The sequence below is a fragment of the Bacillus rossius genome, chromosome 1, assembly GCF_032445375.1.
Source record: "Bacillus rossius redtenbacheri isolate Brsri chromosome 1, Brsri_v3, whole genome shotgun sequence".
Lineage (NCBI taxonomy): Eukaryota > Metazoa > Arthropoda > Insecta > Phasmatodea > Bacillidae > Bacillus > Bacillus rossius.
Window position 1 is genome coordinate 304,148,892 of NC_086330.1, and position 17,824 is coordinate 304,166,715.

At 37.3% G+C, this 17,824-nt stretch overlaps 2 protein-coding genes across 5 annotated transcripts in view; both read right to left on the reverse strand.

Annotated features, from left to right (window-relative positions):
- The window catches only part of LOC134527844 (uncharacterized), a 286,375-nt gene that overhangs the window by 115,292 nt on the left and 153,259 nt on the right, over positions 1–17,824 (reverse strand). For all 4 annotated transcript variants that reach the window (XM_063360800.1, XM_063360797.1, XM_063360799.1 and 1 more), the window contains exons 15-18: positions 17,401–17,530; positions 12,548–12,672; positions 9,662–9,913; positions 1,583–1,771 (exon numbers count right to left, since the gene is read on the reverse strand). In XM_063360800.1, coding sequence (XP_063216870.1) covers positions 1,583–1,771; positions 9,662–9,913; positions 12,548–12,672; positions 17,401–17,530 — 696 coding nt within the window. The remainder of the gene's footprint in view (positions 1–1,582; positions 1,772–9,661; positions 9,914–12,547; positions 12,673–17,400; positions 17,531–17,824) is intronic.
- Positions 1–17,824, reverse strand: part of LOC134527847 (cation channel sperm-associated protein 2-like) — a 254,149-nt gene that overhangs the window by 102,110 nt on the left and 134,215 nt on the right. The gene's annotated exons all lie outside the window — the stretch shown is intronic.

Consider the following 17,824-nt stretch of genomic DNA (forward strand, 5'->3'; position numbering starts at 1 on the left):
TGTTTTGTTTATGGCAGCTGTGAAATTCTTAGCATTATCTGTAACTACGTACAATGGAATTGAATTGGTGGGAAAATTCCATTTGTCTATAGCTGCTGTCAGCTTTTCTTGTATTGCCAGCGCAGTGAGCGAACCTGAAAAGTGGTAATTTCCAAGGACATGATATTTCAACTCTAAGTCTTTTGTCAAATAGTGACTTGTGAGAGAAATAAAACTGTCCTGCCTTGCGGATGACCACATGTCAGTAGTAAATGAAACAGACTGAAGTCCATCATCAACATCTCTCTTTATTTCTTCTGCAAGTTTGGCTTTTTCTTCGCCGTAAATTTTAAGTACAATAGACCTGGAAAATGTAGTGCGAGATGGTACTTCATAACCTGGTTCTAATTCATTGAGCAGTCCTTTAAATCCACGAGATCCTCTACAATGCTGTATGGCTGAAAATCACATGCTATCATTACACCAATTTTCCTGTCAATTATGTTTATTCTAGCTTCGCTAACTTTTTGTTTCTTTGTGACACAATCTTGGATTGATAACTGTCTATAAGAATTTTTTTTTTTGTTTTGTAGCTTTTTCCTTTGTTAATTCCAAATAATCCTTTTCGGCGGCTGGATGAAGTTTCAAGTGTCGCAAGAGACCACTTGTTGAACAAGTCAGCGTCTGAATACGTTTTTTGCACACTTTGCACTCACCCTCACCCTTTCGTTTTTTATAAAATTTCCAAATGTGCTACAATTTACGGTCTTGAACATTTCCACAACTATCAACCAATCTAATAATTACATGTATTAGCACTGAAAATAACTTAAAAAAAAAAAAAAAAAAAACTGGTATGATCCTTTATTTCCCGGTAATTTAAACTAAACTTAACCCCAAAAAGAAAATAAACAAAGTATTGAGCTATTTCCATAGATTACGGGACACACACACAGTGAGTGTTCACTTCTTGCCGTATTCGTGCCGTAGTTGCTAGCGATCCAAAGCGACATTCTTTCAAAATATGGTATATTCTTAAAGTGTGACATGTATTGGTGTTAGTTTGAATTGTGAAACGTCACTGTTTTGAAAAAATTTTATGTGAACGTGGAAAATAAACGTTAGAACATACACTGTGTTATGTCGGCATGTGGTAACTGATTCAAGTTTTTATTGTAAGTACCTAGTAGCTCTTTTTTTTTATGTGTCAGTAAAAACTTCGCTTTATTTAAATGCATAAGTAGACAATCAGAGCTAAGCAAAACAAATTCTCGAAATTCTCTGAAATTTTAAAATGAAATCGAGATGAAATCAAGAATATTTTGATCTCAATAATTTCTCAATATTACCAAGACTCGCACGTCTCTAATAATATGTGATTGTAATGATTTCCACTTAAGCCAGCCTGCAAACAAAAATGTGTCACCAAGTTTTGAGTATTACTCAAAAGAATTTTTTTTTTTACTTTACTTTTGGTAGTAGATAACGCAAAGTGTGGTACAATGAAACAAATGTAACAGGTGCTTGTGAAGATACAGATTGTTAAATCGCAAGCTCACTCAGGCGAGGTAGGTCATGAAAACGGGGCCACACTGGCACTCACGTTGTGAAAGTAGCTGGTGGCGATATTGCGTATGCCCTCTGGCAGTGCAGCAACTTGCACCGGCACAGAGCTCTTGCCCGTGCAGCCGTGCCCCAGCTGGCCGAACATGCTCGAACCAAATGAGAAGACGCGGCCGTCGGCGGTGAGTGCAAGAGAGTGAGCGTAGCCTCCGCACACCTGCACCACAACCTGCGCACATAGCACACAATCTCATGACACGCACACTACTCCTGACATGGAAGACTCAGGGTTTCTATTGTGTTTTAAAAAAAAAACTTACTCGTGCCTCTTAATAACAGTGATCTCCAATCCACAGCTCGCCGACTATGTTTCAGCTAGTGTCATTTTTCTTACAACCTTCACAAGTACGAGAACTTCAGATACTTCTCAATGTCTATTGGATGCATTATAAAACTGATGCAAGAAATCTCGCCTAGGTTTGTTTCATTTGTCAAAAGAAAGAGATAAAATAAAATGTAAGAAAGGTTTAGTAATAATTTCTTTGTAAAATGAATTGTCATCCAAAATATGAATTGTAATGTCAATTACAATTAAATTAAATACTTTTATTCTGATTATCTTTAAATATAATTTTGTACCATATAATCTTTTATTTCATAACTGTCCTTTGTAAACTTAGAAAAGATATTAATTAACATGTCTAGAGTAAATAATATAAAAATATTTTATTAAAATTTCAGTAATTTGATTTATGTTACTTTTGCCCCCCTTGTAAAATATTATCAAACAAATCTTTGTGGGGGGAAAAAAACCTTGGTATTGTTTATGATAGCATTAGGTATGATACAGTGCAGCCTGCAAAATGATTAGAATTGATTTAAAAAACTGAGGGCCACTTACTTCTCATAATAGTCATCTCTAAAATGACAACCACAGAACATTCTGCTATAAACCGTTTATCGGTCTCTTGCAAAATATTTTCAAGTTATACTTCTCACCTGTGTTTCCGTACCATGTGCGTCTCTGCCTGAGGACGGGAGCAGATAGCAGTTCCCGAAACGTCGCTTGTTTCTGTTTTGGTAAAACTATTGTGTTTGTTTGTCTTTTCGTTTTGTCGTGTTTTTGTCTCGTTTCAACTGTTGTGCTGAATTATTTTGGGTTCAATATTTTTGTGTTGTCATCATTTGTGGGGGTTTTTTTTTTTGTTCTCTTAGTACATTTTTCTTTGTTTTTCTTTGTTTGTTGACCATATTCCTGTTTCGGAATATTTTGTGGTGTTCATATCCTTGTTGACAACAGCAATTGTTTGCTTAATTTTGTGTGTTTTTTGTCTTTTTTGGGTATTTTTATTTATTTATTTTATTTATTAGTTTTTCTTCAACAGAAAAAGTTCTTAGCAATGGCGTATGTCCAAAAACTTACATCAAGTCATGCACTCCCATTGCACAAATCTTTTAAAGATAACAAAAAGGTATTAGGTAAGTGAGTTGGTAAGAAATCATTTATTAAGTCTTGTGTGTGTGCTGTAATGTCTTGTACCCAAACTTCAACATTTAATTTTCAGGACAACAACGGACAATGGTAGCAACTTTGTGAAGGGGTCATTTCATGTCAAATCACCTAATTAAAATACACTATCCTGCTTCAATGTCACAGATTTTGTTCAAATTTTTTTTATGCATACATATCAATAACATGAGTAACTGTGAATTATTTTAGAATTTTTTAATTAAAACTGGAAGAATGAGAAATTTTAGAAACTTTCAGTTTTCGAGCGAATAATGTTCTCAGACTATCTTCACCAGTACACTTAAATTACTATAAAACCCACAATTTTCATGCTATCTAGCTCATTTAAATTGCAAATAAAAGCTAATATTCCATACTTTGTAGATGTGGACAGATAAGTAACAAATTCCATCACAAATATTTTACACTGAGCATGGAATAGAATTTTAAGCTATTTTGTACCTTTGCTTACTCAATACAATAACTCAACAACCACAATGAGCAATAGCTTGAAAAAAATTTTATATATACACATTAACATTAGGTAACTATATTTGAAAAATTAAAAGGGCGTTTTTTGTGGTTTTTAAATAATGTTTTTTTTAATGTATCTTACCAAGGTAATACAGTATATGCAACAGTATTGTGTTGCTTTAAAATACATATGGCCCAAATTTTAAGAGTTAAAACTTCCTTAATCTTGTAATGTACTATGTTTATCAGGAATATTTAATTTTATTTACAATATTAAATAAAATCAGTTTATTATATTATTTTTTTATTTTTATCAAGTTATCCTTAGACTTTTAATTTCATTATGTTGATGCACATTTCACGCCTTTAATACTTTTCCATGCATAAAATGTATTAAGCTTTTATTCTGTTTATTTAACTAGCTAATGCACTAATTATAAAGTATTTTTTAATCAACTTTGTAACTTCCAATCTCATATGCAAATCAGTAAAACCTGGTTTATTCTAAAAAAAATTGAAAGTTTCGAAAATTTCTCATTCTTCCAGTTTTAATTTAAAAGTTCTAAAATAATTCACAGTTACTCATGTTATAAGTATGTATGCATAAAATTTTTTTTAACAAAATCTGTAACCTTGGAGCACATGGCTCTAGGTGATTTGACATGAAATGACCTGAAGGCGTTTGTGTAATTTCGCACAGAGGCTGATATATTGCCAGACATGCTAACAACATCACATGATCTAAACTCTGACAGAGATGCTGCTGCTGCCCTTTAAACTGAATCTGACCTTGAACAAGATTTGAAGTTTATTTCATTACAAAATGTGCTTGTTACATCTGATGAAAATACCAACAATCAAGATGACATTATGGAAAACCCTCATTTGCCACTTCACGTGAGATGTGCTTCCCACGCATTCAACTTAATAGCGAGCAAAGATGCTGATGCTGCTCTAAAAACATCTATTTTTAAAACTCCATACAGAGCTGCTATGGAAAAAGCTCACGCCATTTGAACTTACAGTCTCATAGTTCAGTGGCAAGTGACAATATTGAATCTGAATTGGGAAGGAAACTGGTTCTACAGAATACAAGATGAAACTCCACCTATGATATTCTTGACGTCCTTAAAACAATTTTGGAAACAAAAAGACCTGCTCTTCATAGAGAGATGACTCAGATTTCAATGATCAAGACGAGATTATAAGGAGTATGTGAAGGTTAATATCTATATACATTATATTTGATACATCTAATCTACTATTTACTTAACGTTAAGTAACGTAACATTGTATTTTTTTTGCCAAATCAATCATTTACTTTACATACTCATGACTTCATAAACATAATTTTAATTTCCTTTTAGGTCATGTCACCAGTGGCTAAGGCATTAGTAGGGCCACGATTACATGGGGAATCGCGAAATCGCGAAATTTTCCGCGAATTTACATGGAAAATGCGAAAAAAAGGGATTTTTTAAGAAAAAACGCTCAATAACACCGAAATTACACAATACAAGTCTCTTATATTTTAATGTGAAATGTCATGAAGCGAAAACTACATACACTAGAAGCCCGATTTTACGGATTGCATTCGTAAAATTGCTGCCTTCGTAAAATCGGGAGTTGCCCATTTTGACCCCCCACCAAACAGAAGAAAAAGATTGGTTTACGTTTGTATTAAATGTTTCTAGTATTATTTGTGTGTATTTGGTCATAAAAATAATATACTTTTAAATACTATTACTATTAACGCAACAAAAAGAAAACCCCCGACGGAAGCGTGTGAACATGGAATGTGTGCTGACCCGCCTCGCCAGCCGGCCGCCGGCGCCACGCAGATAGGCGACCGCTCACTCACTCGCCTGCGCGCCGCCTGCCTTCCCTTCCCTCCCAGCGCTGGGCTACCGTCTGTCGCGTAGCAAATATTAAATAATCTTTAATGTTTGCTACGCGACAGGATACGTTATTTAAACCTGCCCGCCTTATACAAACTGTTAGTTCTACGATTGCGTGAATAGTCACATCTTCCAGTTGTGAACAGTGTGGAATATTAATGCTAATAGCAACAGAAGCTTGATAGTCAAGACTTTCCCGGGTCCTGGTTGATAAGCTGGAAGAATTTCCTGCCTTGCATTTCTACGTGCTTCCTCTAATCAGCTTTAGGGCGCCGTCTGGTCAGCGTGTGTTAGTGAAGCGGGATGATAAGAGCGACGCTCAATGGTAGTTCTAGCGCGGTAAAACCTCTAAGTGCAAGGCTCTGAACTGGCGCAAAGTCATCTCGTTCCTGTCAGATAACTGTGAAATTTGAGCGGTGACCGTAACATTATATGGCAGAAAAATAAAGATAAAGGTGTAATGCATTTCCCTCTGATACTTTCAAGAAATTTGTAACGGGTTTTTTACACCTAAAACTTCGAAAACATGCCTTTTAGCCATTTTATCTCCTCTAAATCCGATATCAAAAGAACCAGTTGGGCATTAACAAATTCTTAAATGCCTTTCGTAAACAGACTCCACTCGGATATCTAGTGTAGTTTGGAAATCGCGAAGGTTTTTCATGGCTGAGCGCGGCACACGACTATAGTTGCCATGCATCACGGGCCGAGAATGTTATCCGGCAGGAAGGGCGAGTATAGTTCATTTGCGGTAAAAATGAATACTTTTACGGCCCTGCTAAATTTTTCAATTAAAGAAATTTTGAAGTTTCAGTGATTTTCCAGCAGAAATAATGTTGTGTAACTAACAAACAAATTGTATCAAAACAATTAATGGTATATGGTTGTCGCGGGGACCCTTAAAAATTTTTCATTTTACCAGAAATGGAGTATACAAACCTGGCTTTCGTCGCACGCAGTTTGGAGAAGGGGAGGAAGGATGTTGACAGTTTCACATGCCAAAGGACGTTGAGGGAGGAGGGGGAGAGAGACACAATGGTTTGTATGCCTTGGAGGGATGAACCTTGAAGTCTGGACAAGGGAAGGAGAGGTAAGCCGTATGATGTCATGCATTAACTGGTTGGAAGGCAGCTGATATCCTTGTGCTCATCATCTATCATCCAGACTAAACAAATTGCTGTCTGTAATTGAGGTGCTGACAAAAGGAATATTGCCAGAATCAGTTGACAACATTTTGTCAACAATGAGAACTGTACATACTGCAGAACTTAAAGAGAAGTTCAAGCATACAGCAAATTTCTGTCTGCTGAAACTTAATGAACTGATAACTTGTGATCCTTCTCAGCATCTTTTTACAAATATTGGAGCACTTTTTGACCCTCAGAATATGGGAAACATTAATGTGGATGATAAAGAATTCTTACACAACACCCAGACGCTACCTTTCATCAATTAGGTACCAAAGTTTACTCTAGCAGGCGGATATGTAGCCCTAAAAAAAATTGTCGCTGAAGAACAACAAAAGCCACATGTGAACCACATCGACGTGATGGAGATTTTGTGTCGAATGAAAGCAGATTACTCAGAATTTGCAACAGCAGCCTTGAAGTTGCTCTGGATACCAACCTCAAACGTCGACTCTGAACGGTCTTTTTCAAAATACTCTTTAATTGTTAGTGACAGAAGAAGATCGCTGAAGCCAGAAAATGCAGAACTTTTAACAATTGTAGCATTTTCGTAATTTTTGTGTAAAAGTGTGCATAGTAAAACTTTCTGCAGTTTCTTATTTTAATGTGTCAACCAAAAAATTGGAACTGTGATGACCTGGTGAGCGATGGTACTTTTTAAGAGAAAATGTTTAACCAGAACATTAAAATGTTGATTACATATGATTCCAAACAACACAATAGGCCCAACTGCTATTTTTTATGTCACAATCGTGAAATATATTGTGTAAGTACCATGAATAACTTAAAATACCAATATTTTTTTTAACGACGAAATAACGACGAAATGTGTGGTTTTAAATGACGAAATCAGGTTCAAAATAAAACCATATAATCTTGGCTCTAGGCATTAGACTTAATTCAGGGTGAAGCTCAGGCATATTTTGGGACTACTAGCAACTATTGCGACAACAGTGTTCAAAATGCAAGATCTTTGCCATTTGGTAAATTGTTTTACTCCTTTGGCCCATGCCCTATTATCTGGAATGAAAAAAATTTGAACGGTTCGTGGAAGACGAAGAATTCCAGCTGGCTGCAGCCTTTCACTCAAAGTTTCGACTACTGTGTCTGCAAAAGTATATAGCAGCAATTTCTCATTAAGTCAAGTAGCTTATGGAAATTAAAGTTGAAGACGCTCTGAATAGAGAAAGGGAAGCAAACAAAAAGGATAATGTTAGTATTAGCATAAGCAGCAATAATGAAGAAGGGGGTGATTTTTTCAGCACTGTCACTCTGTCAGAAGATAGGTCTAGAGGCCATAAATCACTGAAAAACAAATCTCAGAATTTGGTAATAACTTGGCTGGACTCAAAAGTCAAAAGAACTTTTATGGATGCTGCCTTTAGATCATATTGCCATGAAAATATATACCAAAGTACTTTAGATTTGCTTGGTACACAAACACACAGGGGAAGTTTACAACACTTGGTAAACACAACTACTAAGTTCAGATAGCTAATATAAAGTTACATGCTGGGTTTAGCTAGTGATGAGCACAGGAAATTGCAATACATTTGTCTAGATCACATGTAATATTAACTGCCATCTATCGGGGCATTAGGCCCACTTCCCGAGTCCGTTTACTTTGGTATGCCCGCTTATGAAATAATGACCTGCCTTATTTAAAATATGGAGATTAGTACAAAAGCTACACAGTAAAGTATCACGTTAACGACAAACCCACAAGTTATTTTAAGGAAATAAGAAGTCAACTAAAACAAAAATACTTTGGAAATACTTAACATTTAGGAGATTATTTGATTTCATACAGCTTAACTTAACAAGGTTGTGCACAATGTCTTAAAACAACAGGACTCTTACCGGAGGAGCACAATACATTTACAATCACAACCTACAAGTACCCTACTTTTTGATGCTTTTAGTTGTCGCGCAGCGCGGCAGCTCCGGATAGTGGAGACGTCCTTTGCTTAAAATTCGTATTTCCTGCCTGATGATTGGAGAGGGGTTGCCTGGCTGACTGGTTGTCCTCCTTAGTGAAGGTTCCAGGGAGGAGTAGGCGGGAATGGCCTGATCAGTTCCGGGACTTTTTTCCACCGAGGGATGCCCTGGAGGTGACTGGTCGTGTCTCTTTGAGGACCCTTAGCCCCGCCTTGTAGATCCTCCTGGCCTTTAAATGCCTGGGTCGGTTAGGGTCGGAGGGGTGCGGGGAAGTATGCTGTAGGGGAAGTCGGGGCTGCCTCACAATGTCTCCTCTTGGCTGCAGCTCGGTCTCGGGCTTATTCGTAGACCCACGGGGCTGGGTCACGGGAATCACCCTCTACGGGGATTATGAGAGGGTAGGTGGGAGGTATGGCACTTGTGCTGGTATGTGGCTGGGGTCGTTGGTTGACCCCTCTTCGGTGAGAGAAGGGCATTGGTCAGTTGTGGCTTACCCTGGAGACTCGGTGGCTGCGAAGGCGGCTGCGGGAGCTCGGATGACTGCTGTGCACTGGTCCCTCCGGATGCTGCCGCAGGCTGCGTTGGCTAGGTGGCCAAGGTGTCCCGAGTCTTCCCTCTCCCCGAAATGATACGCTTTGTCTAAGTAGACTAGTTTATTCCCTCAAGTCACAAGCGGGGTGACAGCCTTCCCTTGTACAAGTTGGAACTGGTTCAATACTCTTACTCTGCGGCCTATAGATAGGCAGGTCCTATCTGTCACTATGGCATGGTACTGGTCTCGTGGCCGGGTGCCTGGCGAGAGAGGGGTAGACGAGGGTTGGGAGAGGGTGCGTGTGCACCCAGCTGGTTGGCATGGCAACCAAGGATGCGGCGTGGTCGTCCTGGCAACGGGCAATGCGACGATGGCCAGGCGGTGCCGCTTATCAAGGTCGGCGGTGAGGGTCCGCACACATGTTTAGGAAGGAAGGGTCTGACGGCTTCGAGATTATAGACGTGCGCGGCACGTCGCACGTCATAGTGATGAGAATAGGAGGAAAATTTATAAGCTAATCAAGGTTGCATTTGAAAACATTTGTTACAATGTGTATCAATGAAGACTTGATTGTGCGTACCTTGCCGGAGAGGGCGCGCACGAGAGCAGGTACGTGAAGATCTTCGACAGAGCCGTGCCCCAACTGGCCGTGAACGCCCCAGCCCCACGAGTACACACGACCGTCACCCGTCAGCGCCAGCGAGTGGTACTGACCCGTGGCTACCGCGACCACTCGCTCCCGGCACAGAGCCTCGACCAGCCGGGGCCGCGACGAGCGACCGGTGCGGCCCACACCCAGCTGCCCGTACTGGGAGGAGCCCCACGTGAACACCTGTACAGCCACACACACGCTCAATCAGCACTACAGTATTACAGTAGGAAATACGCAGGGAAACGTAGGAGCAAGGAAGTAGAGTAGGAATGGTTACTGGTGACGGCTCGTGGTTGTGCGGTGTGCTGTTGGGAGCATCCCCAACCAGCAATCTCATACTTAGCAGAGACAGTTTTCCCAGCAGACAAAGTTTAAGGAGCACTCAGTCTCATCTAGGCTTCGAGGTGTGGCAACTATGGACGGCTTATATATTCCCGGCATACCAATTTTGCAAGGTACATAAGTCACTACTTAAAACCATCCCACTGTTGTCTTTGCCAATGGGGACACAACTAATATCAAGGGTCAAACCCAGGACACTGAGCCTGTGTTACCTGTTCCTTTCCTAGGGGTCAGCGAGGCACCAACAAAAGCCTTGGTGGACGATAGGTAGTTAAAAGTGAGAGCAAGAGTTAAATCCCTACCAAACAGATTTAAGTACATTTCGGAGGACAGGAGAGTGGGAGTTATTTAATAAACATTAACACCTGCCCCTGGTTTGTCTTGGAGGATTGTCCTGTATTGCAAGCTGACCCTAAAGCCGAGGCCACACAGAAAGCTATGCTATGTTCGAAATGTTTGCTATGTTTGCAATGTTCGCTATGTTCGCTGCGCCAAATGGCCACACAGGATAGTCTAGTTCGTGATGTCAGTGAGATACTTGCCATGGGATTCAAGTGATGATTCCAACAATGATAATATTCTGTTGGCTCTCACGGTATGTAAATGTAAAAAGAAATGGGTTTATGGATTTAATATTAAAAAAAAAATTATTTGAATAATTTCAATATTTGATGTTTGTGAGGATAAAAGTAAATTTATAGATTTTTTCAAGATACCGGTACATTCAACTGAATATTGGGCATTGTTCTGCCTATCCTGCCTTCTATATTCTTCCATCAATTTATTCCATAAACATGGATATTTTTTATTTTCATAATCTTTCAAGTAACTTTTTCATTGACTTTATTTTTTAAAGCACAACACTGATAAGAGAGAAATTAAACTTCATAAAAAGAAGTACAGCACATTTCCGCACAAAAACAGATGTTTTTGTTTATCTGTACATGCGCGGAGTCAGCAACGTTTTAGAAAAATAGCAGAGAACCAAATACCTGGCAACGTCGCCAATATAGCGAACATAGCGAACACAGCTGAGATGCAGCTGGCTATATTTTACTTGCGTAGCGAAAATAGTAAGCATAACGCCCTGCGAGTCCGTAGCTTAACTCACAACTGGCGGCGGCAACAGGCATCTGGTGGCAGTGGCAACCCACTTGCGGGCTATACAGTCCTGGCATAGGCAGGTGGGGATGTAGGGCAAGCCCTGGTGAAGGAGGGATTAAGGGTGTGAAGGTTAAAACACATTAATCACAGTACAAAAAATTTTTATGTTTCCAAAATTACTACAATATTGTATGTTGTTTTTGGAATATTAATCTATATTTTGAAGGTTTGTTCTACACATTTCGTTTGGTATTTAAATCGCCATGGTTGAATGTTAATTGGATCATTACTCTACAAGAGCTTGTTGTTAACTATTCTTGTATGAAACCCAGGTCTAACTCTACCCTTTTTCATATTAGTTTGGACAATTTAACTTTGTTCTATTGAGAATTATATAATGTAGTTGTAATTATTGATATTACTGGATGAATTGACAAGAATCTAAATATTTGTTAAATACTGATAACTTGGAGCAACCATATGGAAGCATAGTAAAACCATTTCTCAAAACTATTGACTCAAAAGTATTGTTGAAATCAGTAATCAAATTGGTTATAAGAAACTGGACTGTGGAGTGTTACAATGTTGATGGAAAAAAGTTGATAAAAGTTACATTCAGTTTCTTTTATGTTTATTTACAATTCAGTACAGTGGATTTGGTACCCATTTTCGGAAATATCAGTTTACTAATGCAATTGTAGTGCTGTTGAACAACTTGAACACACTTGATGCACATCACTATTATTTTGTATAACAATTACACATTAACTACAATGCTTATTTATCAACCATTGCCAGTTGGTAGAATAAGTCAAGGAGATACCAAAGAATTTGATGTCCTTAATAGACCTCAATAAATTTACATACATGCAAGCCACAAAGGTTTCAGGGAGGCTCAGCCCACCCCTCTGCACAAAGACGCAGGAAAGGTGGCTAGCAGCTGGGTGCGCGGTGGGTAGCCAGCCTCCAGGAGCTGGCAAGGCGTTACTGCGAGGGAACTAACGCTGGTGCCCTTTGATTGAGGTGCAGGAAAACCTCACCGTTTTAAATAAGCCATTTTTATGTAGATATTGTCTTAATGGTTTATAGTTTAATATTTCATTATTGAATAACTAAATATTTTATGTTACCACATACCAGATTCGCACTTCAGAGGACCAGGTTTGAACACAGGTTCTACCATCTTCAGTTTGGTTTTCTTCAGTTTCCGTAAACTAGGCCTCAGCCAATCGCTTTCCTAATATCCTTGATCTGTGCAACACGTTCAAGTTAAAAAAATATATGTATACTATTTTCAGGTTTCTGCTATTCTTCCCGATGCTAGCCTAGCTGTGGACCCTAAGCACTAAAGGAGTGGGGAGAACTTACACCATTATCTGTGAGAGCGACGGTGTGCAGCCGGCCACAGGAGATGCTCAAGACTTCCAGCTTCAAGCTTGGAAAGAAGGTGATAGGCTGGACACCACTGTACTGAGACAGCGTGGGGCCCGTTCCTGTAACATACATTCAGTAAGCTTTGGAGTACATTAAAGTCACTTACACATGTTCATTACTGCAAATATGTCTCATTATATACAAGTGATTTAGTGTGATTTAATTAATTTTCTAATTGTGATTACATAAAGCAATACATACTTTCAATGGTTTTTGCAATGGGAAAGATTGATTTAATTTTTTTTAACATATGTCATGGCTGGTTACACTGTATGTTTATCAATGTCATACAGTTTAACCAGCAATGGCGTTTGATCAAAAAAATTTTTAAGTCATACATAACTTACAGTTGGGCCAGTTTACAAACATGTAAAGATAGTTTTTATAAGGTATCTACTGTGCTGAATGTGCTATATAAAGTGTATATTAAAACCAAGTTTTTGACACTTCAAAATTCAAAAATTTCACCATCATGACATCCTCAACTCAAGCGCTCCTGGTGGCTACCACGAGGATGTCGGTGGTTGATCTGATGCCGGCATCATTGGATGTCTAGATAGTGTTGGTAAAAATCAGACTATCAGGTATTAGTTTTGTTAAGAAACTCATCAAACATAAAAAATTTTTCATGAAATAACAAAATAATAATTTAATAATTATTATAAACAATTTGCACTAAAATATTCTAATTATTATTAACAAATTTATTTTTATACAACATTTTAAGATACAACAGCTGTAAATAAGGTGGTTTAATAAAAATTAAAATATATTTTAATGTATTTACATGAAAATCAATAAAATTTAGTGATTACAGGTAATTTCAATATTCCCAATGTCTACTGATTAAACAAACAATTTACCCAAGTTCAACACATGCACATTAAAAACAAGGTACAGCATCTCATTAGTTTCACATCTAGACTGAGACTAATACAACACAATAATACTTAAGTGACGAAAATTTTTTTAGATCTTTGTTTTAAGAACTGTTCTGTAACTCTAGAGAAAGGTGTACTTGACAAAGACTTACATCATTTTGTTTTTGTTATCAAAGTAATTTTTGATAGTATTATTTATAAGCTAAATTCTTCTAACTGTTTTTAGATCCTATAAAAATAGTGATTACTTTGATCGTTACAACATGATTAAAAACTAGGATTGGTCCAACTTTTACAAATCCTATGACGTTAAAAACCTCGAGGACCAATTAAACACCTAAATTCGTAATCAAATTAATGACTTCATTTGAATGACTATCATAAAGGTTTCCAAATATACTCATTGGTTTTCCAAGGAATGAAGTCAAGTTTTGAAATACAGTGTAAATTCTATATAAAGATACTTAACGGACTGAGCATTTTTCGGCATTATAGAGAGTGGTCGTTAAATGGAGAGAAATAAATATATAATTTTACTATTCTATAATAATATGTATTTACTTATATATGTAGTACACATTTTACACACGAACATTAATATTCATACAAATAACAACCCTCACTGCATATAGTCTGGTTTCTTCGTCTGATGTTTTTTGGTGCTCCAGTATTTTAATTGTATTTTCTTGTGTATTTTACCGATATATTAAGATACTGCCGGATCAACTTGATTATATAAAAAGTACATATTTTTCTAATAGTTTCGCTGCATCAGGTGCTTAATAAACCGTATTCGTCAATACACAAAGATTTTCGTTTACTCGCCATGTTTACAGTTGGAAAGTCATAAGCAACTGCGAAAATTATAACGTGTAAAAACTTGACAAAAGTCTAGTGACCGAGGTAAACATGTGCAAGTTCATCATACAAAAACAAAAGAAAATTTCTTAGAATCTCTGGTACGTCAGTCGAAGTAAACACTTGCTAGATAATACAACAACAAAACAGCAAACATAAGAACGTACACAGCTGCAGTTCTTATCAACTTTGGAAACTTAGAAAATACTGCTTAATGATTTATAATGCCGTATTTTTGTCGTTAAATAGAGTGAGCGTGACGCTATATAGAGTGTATTATTGTATAGAAAACAAGGTAAACCAACCAAAGTCAAGCAATTTCGACGTTTTAAGGAGTTTGTCGTTAAATCTAGTGACGTTATAAAGAGTTTACACTGTATAAGAAAAATTTTCACAAATTCTACAGAAGAAACCAATATTTGATTCACTATAATAATTTCTCATTTTATCGGAAACTAGCAAAAAGTAATGACAAAATTAATTGGACCAAAACGATCAATAAAAATATCAAGCACAACCCCAAAAACATTTTGGCGTAATGTTCAAATTACCAAAAACTGTTACAATGATCAATACACTAGACATTAATGGTTCTGTAATGTGATCCTACTTTATTGTATAAGGTATTGGTCACTATTTTACTAGTGTTTATGTACACCAAACTATCAATCACCTAAATCCTAAATATATTTCACATGATTTAATAACGGTTCCTGTTGTCTAGGAATCCCTTGTGCTCTGGAGCATACAGGCTTTAAAATTCTCGTCTACTGGTCCAGTTGGAATACGAAATTTTATTTTGAAAGTTTGCTCACATTTATTGGTTCCTCTATTTAAACATCTGTTTAGTTTGAGTCTTAAAACCCAAGTTTTTCCTGATAAATGGAAAATTTGCAAGTCTTTTCAAAAATAATTGAAAAAATAAAATGTTATTTTTAATTTACAAATAAAAAATAATGTATCAGTCAATTGACATGGGTTTAGAAAAGGAAAGTCCACAGCTATAATTTTCCTTTATCTCATTTATAATGAAGTTATTAGCCGAGGCCAAGTTGATGCCTGCTACCGACAGCCATTTTGGAATTGAATTTTGATATATACGTGTCACTGGCAGGACTCGGCACAGTCTCTGATCAGCCGCCTGCCAGACTGCTGACATCCTCCTGCTGCCTATTTGACTGATACTGACTTTGGTGCATTCTGTGTTCTCAATCAAAGATAAGCTAACTCTTCATGGTATCAATAAATAATATTATTCTCAATTATTAGGAATAGCACTATTCTCATTCCTTCAAAAACATTTTTAGTAAAATTTATTCATGCAGTCCATGGTAAATGTTTTCTGTAAAACAAGCACTTCTTATAAATATCATTATTCTCATTCATTGGTAATTTTTTGTTACTAAAATTTAATCTCCCGGACTGAGTTAAATTTTTTCAACATGCATTTTAAATAACATTTTCCAACGCTCGCGCTCAGCAGCGAACCTGGGCCCCCTGATTGTATGTCCGCGTCTTGCTAGCCATTGAGTCATGAAGAGAGAGGGAGAGAAAGGTGTGGCTTTGTGGGTTGGCTCGGCATTACTGTGGGCAACCACCGGCGAAAGAGGGAGAAACCACCAGTAGAGCACACAATAGTTCACAAAGAAAACAGTTTTGTTTAAATTTTTAATTGTGTATACAATTTACAGTGTATTATTTCCTTTACACACAGAAAACACTTATGTTTAGATTTTAGTTGTGTGTATGACTCGAGACATAATATTCATTTTACATTAAGTTTTACATGGAGCATATGTAAAATACTTTTCACTCACTGGCATGATTTTTATCAGTCCCCACACTCAACATACAAATGTTATCATGACATTTTATGTTGTGCTCCTGTCTGTCTGCCTCCCACTCTTTCCTAACAGATGAGCTCCGGCAGAGCGCTGGGCCACAAGTATAAGACTGTCTGTATTCTCATGTTGCATTGATGTAAACAAATCAGCTGTGATTGGTAGCAGTTGCAATCATAATTTATATTTTACAGCCCATCACGGTAAACATGTTATTATTTAGAGTTAATTCATAAATAAAATATTTATTACCCGGTATATTAAGATACATGTATTTACAATAAAGAGTTATACTGCAAATACATATTTATAAATTTTATAATACCTTTTAAGCAAAATTAAAGAATACTGCAAAACATAACTGCAGAGGTTAACACCAGTACTAAGAATGCTAACTGTGCTGAAGTTAGTTACTTTCTCTGGATCTATGTACCACCTGGGTGCAAAATTGTACAGAGAGCTTGGGACAACAGCATATGCGATTACACACAAATAAGACAAATTCTATCCCGGTTTTTATTTTTTTGACATCAAAATGTGTAATATGTAGATAGACCTAAGGGCCTTCCTACAGGTGTCTACTACCATTAAAAAATAAAATTCAAGAGGCAACCACCATACAGGTAGTATCAGTCTCTGAAAGTCTCTTATGTGTGGTTTTCAAGGTATCTGTCGCTAACATTAATTTTTTCCCACTCACTTTGGCCATTGGTAATGATATTGCTAATACATAAGGGCCTTCCTACAGGTGTCTACTACCAATAAAAATAAAATTAGAGAGTAAAACATTGTACAGGTTACACCAGGGCCTCTGAGGGTCTCCGATGTATGGTTTTCATGGTAACTTAAAAGGTAATTCAGTATTTTGAATAATTACTTAATTCCAAAATAAACATTTAAAAGTTGTGAGGTTTTTAACCAACAAATATTTGTAGTAATGGACTCCCCACAAATGATCAAATTTTAAAAGAGAAAGCTGACCAAACAGCACATTACCTAAGTATGTCATTTTAATGGGTTTTTTTATGTAGCAACTGATCTTTACTATTTCCCTTTTAAGAAATTTTCCCTGTTAATAAGTTTTTATAATCCAGTCTCTTGAAAAACGTCTTAACAAGGTTTTACTGTACATAACATACACCTTTAGGACAACATAAATATATGCTATGACCAGAAAGAACTTTTTTAGAAATGGCACAGAACTCACCAAGGCAGCCTTGGGCAGTGCTCCCCCAAGTGAGTGCAGTGCCATTGCGCACGAGGGCGACGTGCGCAAAGCCAGCGCTCAGCGATGTGGTCTGGACTGGCACAGGGTTCGGAGTCAAGTCATCCACATCCTGTAGCATGGAGCGTGTCACTTTTCTTAAACATTGATTTCAATGTGAACTGTACAGCCATACAAATCCACTAAGGAACAACTTACCACGCCAGAGTGATACCAACTAGTTTACCAGGACTGCCAGCAGATGACAGGGGTGCTGCTGAAGCTAATAGCATGGGAAGTTACACTACGACCTAGTAGTGCAGGAAATTTGAATGTACAGGTGGTGCTACAAAGCTTGTCTCCTTATATACATGATGTCTCAAAGTCACATTAATATGTCCAAAAAAACACAGTTCACACGAGGGCA